This window comes from Mus pahari, chromosome 1 (assembly GCF_900095145.1).
Source record: "Mus pahari chromosome 1, PAHARI_EIJ_v1.1, whole genome shotgun sequence".
NCBI lineage: Eukaryota > Metazoa > Chordata > Mammalia > Rodentia > Muridae > Mus > Mus pahari.
Window position 1 is genome coordinate 115,069,354 of NC_034590.1, and position 10,628 is coordinate 115,079,981.

At 52.3% G+C, this 10,628-nt stretch overlaps 1 protein-coding gene across 1 annotated transcript in view; it reads right to left on the reverse strand.

The window, feature by feature from the left end:
• Nucleotides 1-10,296, reverse strand: part of Lrp5 (LDL receptor related protein 5) — a 105,347-nt gene extending 95,051 nt beyond the window's left edge. The window contains exon 1 of the mRNA XM_021222372.1: nt 10,084-10,296. Within this exon, the coding sequence (XP_021078031.1) occupies nt 10,084-10,180 (97 nt within the window). The 5' untranslated portion in view covers nt 10,181-10,296. The remainder of the gene's footprint in view (nt 1-10,083) is intronic.
• Between the last annotated feature and the right edge of the window lie 332 nt (nt 10,297-10,628).

Genomic DNA, 10,628 nt, shown 5'->3' on the forward strand with positions numbered 1-10,628 from the left:
AAAAAAAAAAAAGTTAAGAACACTGGTTGTCCTTCCAGAGGACCAGGGTTCAATTCCCAGCATCCACACAGAGGCTCATAACCTTCTGTAGCTGCAGTCCCAGGGGATCTGATATTCTGGTCTCCATGGGCACTGCATGTGGATGCTGTACAAACAGACAAGCAGGCAAAATAAAATACTATGCACATAAAACATAAAAGTTTAAATTTTTAATAATTTATTTGTTTTGTTTTATATGCATTGGTGTTGTGCCCGCATGTGTCCATGTAAAGGTGTTGGATCCCTGGAACTGGCGTTAGACAGCTGTGAGCTGTCATGGTGGTGCTGGAAACTGAACCTGGGTCCTCTGAAGAGCAGCCAGTGCTCTTAACCATTGAGCTATCTCTCCAACCCAAAAGTTATAATTTTTAATAAATCATTTTTTAAAAGCAGGGAAATCAGGTGTGATAGCGCATGCCTTTAATCCTAAAACTTGGAAGGCAGAGGCAGGAGGATCTCTAGGAATTGGAGGCCAGCCTGATCTACATATAGTTCCAGGCCAGAAAGGGCTCCACGGAGAGACCCTGTCTCAAAACAAACAGGAAGATAATCTGAATGTAGAACACAAAGCAATAAGCCAGGGATTGACCTGGAAGAAAATGGAAGGGTTTAGAATCTGGAGTTAGAATGAAAGAATGCAGCCATAAGAAATAAAACTGAAATAAAGGTTCAATTATACAAAACATTTTTTTGTTTCTCTGAGACGGTTTCACTATATTGCCCAGGTTGGCCTCAAACTCACAGAAATCCTCCTGCCTCAGACTCCTGAGTGCTGGAATTACAGGCAAGTGTCACCACACTCGGTTGTTTTATTTTGTTTGGGACAGGGTCTCTCTCACTGTGTTGCCTAGGCTAGCCGCAAATTCAATCCTCCTGCCTCGACGTCCCGAGTGCTGAGATTACAGTCATAAATGATCATCCCTGGCAGAGATGCTTTAAGGTCTTTATGATATTAAAGACTAGTCACAGGGGCTGGCGAGATGGCTCAGCGAGTAAGAGCAATGACTGCTCTTCCAAAGGTCCTGAGTTCAAACCCCAACAACCACATGGTGACTCACAACCACCCGTCATGAGATCTAACACCCTCTTCTGGTGTGTCTGAAGACAGCTACAGTGTACCTATGTATAATAAATAAATCTTTGGGCTGGAGCGAGCAGGGACTGAGCGAGCAGAGTTGACTGGAGTGAGCAGAGATCCTAAAAATCCAGATCCCAACAACCACATGAAAGCTCACAACCATCTATATAGCTACAGTGTACTCACATACATAAAATAAATAAATCTTAAAAAAAATAAAATAAAGACTAGCCACAGACCTGAAGGAAACGGGGAACAAATACACCAAACAATTAATACCCACACCGAGTACAAGCTTGCCACACACAACACCACTTGGCTTTTAAAGATGAGAAGCAGTCAAAGCAAAGGAACAGAAAATGGCTCCGACAGGTCAGCAGGCGAACAGTCTACAGATGACGAGAGAGCGGCCAGATTTACATTACAGAGATGAACACATGCTAGCTAAAAAAAAAAAAAAATACAGCTAAAACGCAGGCCAAAAAGCTATGCCCATGGGGAGGAATAAAAGAGGTTATAAAGACAAATATCAGCGAGGCAGTGGTGGCGCACACCTTTAATCCTAGCACCCAGGAGGCAGAGGCAGGCATCCCTGAGTTCCAGGCCAGCCTGGTCCGCAGAGTGAGCTCCAGGATAGCCTGGGCTACATTGAGAAACCCTTTCTTTAAAAATGGGGAAGGGGGTTATAGGAACATAGAGCAGGAAGATTTTTATCAGGGGCAGGGGTGAGTGGAGACGGGAAGAGATCACCTTATAGGTAAAATATTTCTGTTTCGGTGATGAAAATTTATATTAATGTCACATATCTCTGCACACTTAAATACAGTCAAGGGTCAGAGTGATGGTTAGGGGGTAGGGGTGAGCCCTGAGTTGGATCCCTAGGGACCCATATGGAAGGAGAGAACACTGACTCCCACAGGTTGTTCTCTCACCTCCAGGTGTGTGCTACAGCATACAAACCACTCCTCTACAATAAACAACGTGTAATAAAAACTAGGACTGGAGAGATGGCTCAGTGGTTAGAGCACTGGCTGCTCTCCTAGGGGACCTGGGTTTGATTCCCAACATCCACATGGCAGCTCACAACTGTAACTCTAACTCCAGTTTCTAGGGGCTTTGATGCCCTGTTCTGGCCTCTGTGGACAAAGAGCACACATATGGTACACAGACAAATATCCAGGCAAAACAACTATATACATATGTATAAATAAATAACTTTTTAAGTTAAAAGGAGCAGTAAAAACTGGTAAGTTTTTGTGCTGTACACAGTTTATTGCAATTAAGGGGCCAGGGAGAGGCTGTTCCAAAGGGCTGGAGAGTAGAGTAATGGTTTATCTATTAAGAGCTACTCTTGCAGCAGACCAGTTTAGCTCTGAACCCCGCATAACTCCCATTTCTAGGATTCTACACTCTCTGTGGACAGTGCACATGTAACACAAGCCAATCATAAAGGCAAACACTCATACATACAATACAGTAAATAAATCTCCCTTATAAAAAATGTTTTTCTAAATTAAAACATAGGAGTTAGGGTACATTCAACAGTAGAATGTGTGCTAAGGACATGCCTTGGATTCAAAACACACCACACACACACACACACACACACACACACACACACACCCTAGGATCAGCCAGCCTGAAACCCCTAGCAGTGCCCACTGTGTGGACACCTATGGGAAAGGCCTGTAGACAGGGCTCTACCAGGCAGATGCAAAAGAATCATAAGGCCAGCTCAAGGCACATGATGATCAACCTCAGGTACACTCTACATGTCCAGAGGTCCACAGATGAAGCAATCACCTTAGCCACAATGGGTCAGCCTGCCACTAGTTCCTGTGGTTCTCCTAATAGACCACCCCTGCTTCCAGCTGTGTAAGTAGTGGTCAAAGAAAAGGCCAACCTGCAAACACTCAGTCACCAGCTTGGCGCACACCCTGGTGCCCACTCGGGCTCACCGGCAGGTTCTACTGTCACTAGGCTGTTACCAAGAGGAGGTGGTAGGACCTGTTATAGTCCAAGGGCAGTGGGTGGCAGGGCCCACGCCAGGCAGTAGAACACCACTGCCTCTCAGTCTTAGCTGAACCATCTTTAAAACGATATCTTTTGACTGCAACCAAGGCCTAAGACACAGACATCGGTGACAGCCAAACCTGCGTAGCACAGTCCAGTGTGGCTCAGCCAGCCACATGCTAAGGGAGCCCCCGGAAGGGCAGAAGGCTCAGGTACAGGCTTCTAGCTGGCCCTGTACTCCCTCTCCCATCCCCGCCCTCAGGTGGGTAACTGTTGGAGGCCAAAGCGCATATAAGCAAACCCTGTTCTGTAATGAAGGACAGAACTCTTCCCTTGATTGGCGGTATGGGAGGGGGACTCTGACACATGCAACTCAAAGGGAGTAAAGGTTTTATTTGGTTAACAACTCCAGGTTAGAGCCTGTCACTACAGGGAAACTAAGGCAGGAACCTGTAGCAGCTGCTCACATCGATAGTCAAGAGGAGAGAGGAACTCCCCCCACTCTTACATGGCCCAGGGCCCAAACCCAGGGAATGATCCCACCGACAATGTCTTCCCACCTCAATTACAGAAGTCATGACAATCGCCCACACATGTTCACAGACCAACCTGATCTAGACACTCTGTCTTCTCAGGCAGTTTTAGATTGTGTCACGTTGACAACTGCAACCAACCACACAGACAGGCTCTACTAGAGACGGTGGGTCCCAGGGTCAAGAATGCAGAGATTGGGGCTGGCCCCATAGGCTGGTGAGACAGCAGGACGGACCTGAAAGGGATACTGGAAGGGCTGCATAGAACCTGAGAGAACACTTTTGAGGCCAGCGTGGTGCCATTTACACTCACAAGGGGATGGGGACAGATTGGAAGCAACAGAGCCAGGCAGGAGGAGCAGGTAAAGACTTGGCTAGGCTTGGAAGGACCTCAGAGAATGGGCCAGCTGACGTTTACCTTTATGAAAACAGAGGCACAAGAGGATGCCAGGGTCCCACATGAAGGCAGAAAGCCGTGAGGTGAGGGGGTGCGGGTCCCTTAGCCGCCCTAGACACCCGCACCGACACCCAAGTCATGCAATGCCTCATGGGCCCCTTTCTAGGAGAGGAGACACTGCCCAATTCTGGAGGAGCCTGGGAACCCCAAGCCTCCCAGAGAGGCTGAATCCCCTTCCTTGACAAAAACCATGCCTCAGTTTAGCCACAAGGTAAACTGCACCTGGGCAAGCTGAAAGCAGATGCCCCCAGCACTTGTCCCCTCAAGCACAAGACAACTAGGAAAACACCCAGAAAGGGCAGCCTTCTACCCCTGAAAGGGCACATATCACCATGAAAACCTTCCAAAGGGTCCATGGCCAAGAGACCCCAGGCTCGAGGAGCAGAAAACAGGAGATGCTGAGGGCCCCTTGGGGCACTGTAGGCTCCACTGGAAATCAAGGTTACCACAGTGGACCATGGCCCTTCTGATCAAGCAGTACTCACTGGAAGTCAGTGAGCTGCCAACCATCCCCACAGGCAGCAGCCAAGGACACACCGGAAGCCCAAGGCTAGAGCTACATAATGATCCCTTGGGACCAACGGACACCTACTACGTTAGCAAAAGCACCATATCCACCACACATATCCTATATTGCTTAGAAACAGCGGGACACTTACACCATGACCCAAGTCCCCTCTCAGCCAGGTGGGGCCTTTCGCTTTGGCTTGCCCACCCCGAAAGAACTAATCCGCAGCATCTCGGCCCCACACAGGACAAGGAGTTCAGCTCTGCAGCCTGCACTCAGCCTCCCTTTGAAGGGAGCCCGGGTACCCAAGGCGGCCTCCAAGTATCCCCCTCACTATGGCGGGAAGAGAAGGGACACTATGTCCTCCCAAGCTTCACAGACCCCACAGGTCCCGGCAAGGCTGCCTGATCAGCTCAGCTTTGTAGATGTGGAAACTGAGGCTAGGAGCCAGCAAGCCACTTTCCAGAGGCTGGAAGGAAATCAGGGTAGACCCGCCAGCTAGGCCTGGGGCTACCTCCCTGTGGGCTCCACAGCTGCCTCCACCCGTCACACTTGGACGGCTCTGCCCCAGGCGGCTGGCTCAGAGCCCGTTCGAGGCTTTCCAAGCAAATGTGAGCAGAGTCACGAAGCCCAGAAGCTGGGGGCAGCCCTCAGCTCCCACCACGCCTGCCCCACAGACTCCTGTTTCTCGAGGCTAAGAAGTGATCCAACTTGGTGCCTCCTGACCACAGAGTCCGGCTCCCTCTGAGACTGGGAGGCCAAACAGGAGACTCATTCCACACTCTCAGGACCCAGGCTCCATGCAGATGGATGTGAAGGGAAACACAGACTGGCTGGAGGCCAGCCCAGTCTGTCCAGCTTGTCCCCATTGCCTGTCACACTTCTGAACCTCCTGCCACAGCACCCCACCCTACCCCAGCTCATTTGCTGAAAGCCACAGGCAACCAGGACCAACTGAACCAGTGAATAAACAGATAAACTTCGGTCTATCTGCATAGTAGAATATCACTCAGCCATAAAAAGGGTGATGGCCTGCCACATGCTACAAAGAAGCCAGACAGAACACACGTGAACTCCAGCCAGGTACAACCCAGGAGGCTGAGGCAGGGGAATCACTTGAGCCCAGGAGTTCAAGGCCAGCCTAGGCAACCCAGAAAGATACCATCACTCCTCCCACACCACAAAAGTGCCCAGGACAGGCAGATCCCAGACACAAAACAAAAACTGTACTAAGGAGATGAGGTTTGCTTTGGAACAATGAATATGTTTTATAATATAATGACTGCAATCCACCTGAGTCCAGTGCCTGGGCCCGGCATGCTTTAGAGAGGTGTGACTCCTAGGTGTAAGCTCCAATCCCAACATTTCTAAGATTTGTTTTTTATCTCATGTGTATGCGCAGCTTACCTATTTATGTGCCCTCAGAGGCTAGATGGGGTGGTGGACTCCCCCCCCCCCCGAACTGAAGCTACAAATGGTTGTAAGCTGCCACGTGGATGCTGAGAATTGAACACTGGTCCTCTGTAAGACCATATTAAGTGTTCTTAACCACTAAGCCATCTCTCCAAGACCTTTAATCCCAATTTTTAATTTTTATTTCTTGGTTGATGGGGGAGGGCTGGCCTGGAGCTGGGGCTCCTTTGGCCTCCACCTCATGAGTCCTAGATGACAGTGAACACAGCTGCTGTCCCATAGATACTACTCTGGAGGGCCTGAGGGTGGTCCCAGCATGCACCTGGGCAGCTCACAATAGCCTGTACTTCTAGTTCCAGGGGATCCGATGCCCTCTTCTGAACCCCAGTGGTGAACTGCACTCACACACGTGCACACAGACACACATACACACACACACACACATACACACATAACTTAAAATACAAACAAGTCTTTTAAAAAAAAAAATCAGTTCCAGAGCCAAGTATGGTGGCACACATCTTTAATCCCAGAGGCTCAGAAGGCAGAGGCAGAGGCAGGAGGATCTTTGTGAGTTCAAGGTCACCCTAGTCTACACATCTAGTTTCAAGCCGACCACAGTGTCAACTCTGTTCTCAAATTTTAAAAAAGTAACCAATAGTAGTAGTAGTAATAATGGTAATAATACTAATAATAACCTCGGCTCCACACTGTTCACCTCAGACTCCCTGACTGACACCAGGTTGTGTGTCCTCCAGTCCTGTGTTCAATCTCCCCAGAGGCTTCCTAGCCTCTAGGTCACACAGCACAAGCTGATCTCTCACAGTAGACTGGAACCTCTCTGGTTTATGTGCCCAGGACTCATTTCTCCCATAGCATTGACCAGCTCCTGTCCCCAACAGGCCCCTCCCCATGACACCAGGCACAGAGACTGTCTGTATGCCACACTGTCCCTAGAAAGCCTAACCTGGCACCAGTCACCAGAAAAACAGGTACGTAATGGCAGCCATGGGTGTTCTCCATCAAGAAGTCACTAAATTAGTGGCAGGAAGGATTTTCATGGCCATGTTCCTAGGGGAGAAGCAAGGTGGCATCATCTGTCTACCTCCCCACATTAAGTGGCAAGGCTGGCAGTCAGCTGTGGGCCCCAGGGCCCTGTCCATGTGGCGTTACTTCCCCATCCTCATCTGTGGCTGCGGAGGCAAACTCATCAGTCACTGGATATCCAAGGTCACAACACAGAAGAAAAGCCCAGGCCACGGCCTGAGAAGACGGCTCAGCTGGTAAAGTGTGTGCTATCAAGTGTGATACACACACTCATGTAAGGATCCAGTCACAGTGGTCGATCAATCAGTGAGAGCCCCAGTTCCAGTGAGAGACCTTGTCTCAAAGAACAAGGTAGTTGGCTCCTGAGAAACAGTTCTCCAGGTTGACCTTTCATCTCCACACGCTCCTGAGGAAAACCACTGAAGGTTGACCTCTGACCTTTACATGCTCAGGCATGCACACATAGGAACATACAGAAAGAAGAAAAAAATCCAAACCATGTAACAACAGCCTCCAGAATTCCCAGGCCAGACAGATCAAAGGCCATGACACACAACTGTCCTCAAAGCTTGGCCACCACTACCCCAGACCCGGGCTACACGCACCAAATGCTTCCCACCGCCTGATAGGAGAGAGGGCTCAGCACAGAAAGGCTATGTAAGCCTCCCAAAGGCAAACAGCAACTGGACATAAAAACCCTAGAGAGCTGGGTGGTGGTGGCGCATGCCTTTAATCCATCACTCAGGAAGCACAGGCAGGTTGGAGGCCAGTCTGGTCTACAAAAGGAGTTCCAGGACAACTAGAGCTACACAGAGAAACTATGTCTCAAAAACAAAACACAATGCCTTGGTTAATCTGAACAACTCTGGGGTACCCACTTGCAAAGCAGGTGACAGAGTCCTCACCTGGCTGTACCCCACCCCCACACCCCTGTGCGAATTCTGCCAGATGCCTGAGTAATGACACTGTATAGTCAAAATAAAAAGGATTCCAACTATGCTGGGTCCAGGAGGTGGCTTTCCCCAGAGCAGCTTAGGACAAACAGGTTGCCTGGGTAATTTCTTGCACAGAGGGATCACGGAACAGAGCCCTGACTTGGAGGGGACTCCACTCAGCATTTAACCCAATATAACCCAACATGTGCTGGCTGGGCCCTCCCAGGGGTAGACAGCCCACAACTGCAGGAACCTCCTCCAGGGGGCCAGACAGGCTAGGCTGGTCCAGGGGCGAGTGAGTGCTTCAGGCGGGGGGAGAAGGAAAGCCTAGGGCTTCCAGAGTGGGGAATTCAGGGACCACTAGAACAAAGGCTTTTCTGTGGGCTCACAGCTTCAATTTGCAACAGGAAGCAATCAGGAAAAATAATTAGCTGCCCACTCACTCCCTTCTCTCCAGACTCCCAAAGCAAGAATCTCAGACAGACATTTGGGGGTCGCACAGCCAAAAACACTCAAATAAGAGCTTCAGGATGATTCCTCTCTTTGCTTCCATTTTAGGCCTGGACTATCCCATCAGCTGGTACTCCTGGGGCCTGGCTTCCTAATGTTAAAATAATCGACTCTATTTTTGCCGCATACACCACCAAACTATAAAGATGTTCAATTTGGGATACCAGACGACAGGCGGGGGGTGGGGGGGGAACCCAGAGTAACGTCAATCCTACCTAGGACAGGAAAGTCGGCTCACAAACCCCACCTTTAAAACAAATAGCTCCCCCATACCCCTTCTGCAGCCACGACCCAGGCATTTCCGGAAAGAGCAGAGCTGGCCTGGACTTCCCACGGCCTGTCACAGTTTTGTCTTCGCCTTGTTTTGCTAACACCAGACATGGCCGGAAAATGTAAACATGATCCCGAGGGAGACAGGTTTAGGGGGAGACTCCCCAAGAGCCCTCGGGCTGAGCTTGAGAGCTCCAAGACTGGAGGAAGCCAGCTCCTCTCGACCCCTCCCCCCAAACTTAGGTGGAAGAGACCGCAGCCCAGGGAATCTGAGCACAGAGGCAGGCCCAGCCACCTCCCTCAAGTGTCTACCCTGGAAATACACAGGGGGACAGCTGTTCGCCTTAATAAGGCCCAGACAAAGGGACCTGAGGTTGTCCCCTACCCCGCCCCAAACTGCCATCAACACCACCCAGGAGTTCAAGAGTATCTGCCGGACCCTTGGACAGCCACACTCCAGAAAAACAAAACACAGCACACCCGAAAACAATGATTTAGGTGGCAAGAGCCTTGCTTTAAAAACCACATGGCAATCTCCGAATTAAAAGAACATGTGTAGCGTTTCCAACTGCTTCGTTTCTCGAGAGTCCTCCTGACCTCAGCTCCACCCCTCAGGACACACCAAAAAAAAAAAAAAAAAAAATTAGAAAGTTCCCGAGCCGGCTACTTCCAACTGAGGCAGACTGGGTCCAAATGAGGCAGAACCATACCTCCCCACACCAAGGCACCCACGCAACCGATCTCGGGGCTGGGTACTGGTCAGCGGGGCTGGGCGCCTGGCCACCGCTTGGGGGCCCGAGCGGTCAGATGGGTCACTGGGGTCACGGGGACACCTGGCAGGTGTCAGTAGGTTTGGAAGGCTGACAGCCCACGCAGGTCAAAGAGACAGCAGCCCTGGGCCAGGCCGCCCCCCACAGGGCTCTCCGAACTTCCTAGCTAACAACTTCTGGCACTTCCCAGGGCTCGGTAGGCCGGCCGCCGCAAGCAGGCTCGCGAAAAGTTTTCCCAGTAGTTCGCGATAGGCCAGGCCTGTCCCGGGCCATCGCGATGCCCGTGGGCGCACTCCTGAGCGCGCCCGGCGTCCCGAGCCTTGGGCAGGTGAGGGCCCGCCCGCGCCGCACCTGGCGGGCTCGGTCCCCGGGGAGGGGCCCCGGCGGGAGAGACAAAGGGCCCGCGCGAGGTCCCCCGGCGCGTGGTCCCCCGGCGCGCGCTCCAACTCGCCCGCAACTTGCAAAGTGGCTGCTTGCGGCCCCGGCCATTGTCCCCCGCGCCCACCTTACCCGCGGCGGGGACCAGGCTGCAGCACAGCACCAGCAGCAGCAGCAGCAGCGGCGGCGGCGGCGGCGGCGGAGGGGCCCGGGTCGGCGCCGTTTCCATGTCGTCCGGCGGCCGGGAGCGCCGCGCGCTCACTCGGGCTCCATGGCGCGCGCGGCGGCGGTGGATCCTCGCGGCTCCCGGCGCCTCTTGCTCCCGCCTCGGGCGCCGCGGCCCAAGACGACGCGGGAGGAGGGAGCGGAAGCCGAGCCGGTCTCCGCCCCCCGCGCCGCCCGCGCCCCCCGCCAAGCCGCGCCCTCCTGCGGGCGCCCGGGAGCCGGGCAGGCGGGTCCCTCCGGGCCAGCGACAGGAGAGGCCAGGCAAGCAGGTGGGTCACCTGCCAAGTCCCTGCACTGACAGGTGAGGAAACTGAGGCACGTGGAAGCATGACCCACACAGCCAGGAGGTCCCAGGGCTGGAAGCCAGAGGTCTCCGGAGCCAGGTTTGGCCTCTTTCACCATAACTGCTGCCACCTGGCCCAGAGACACACCGCCCCAGTTGGGAAGCACGG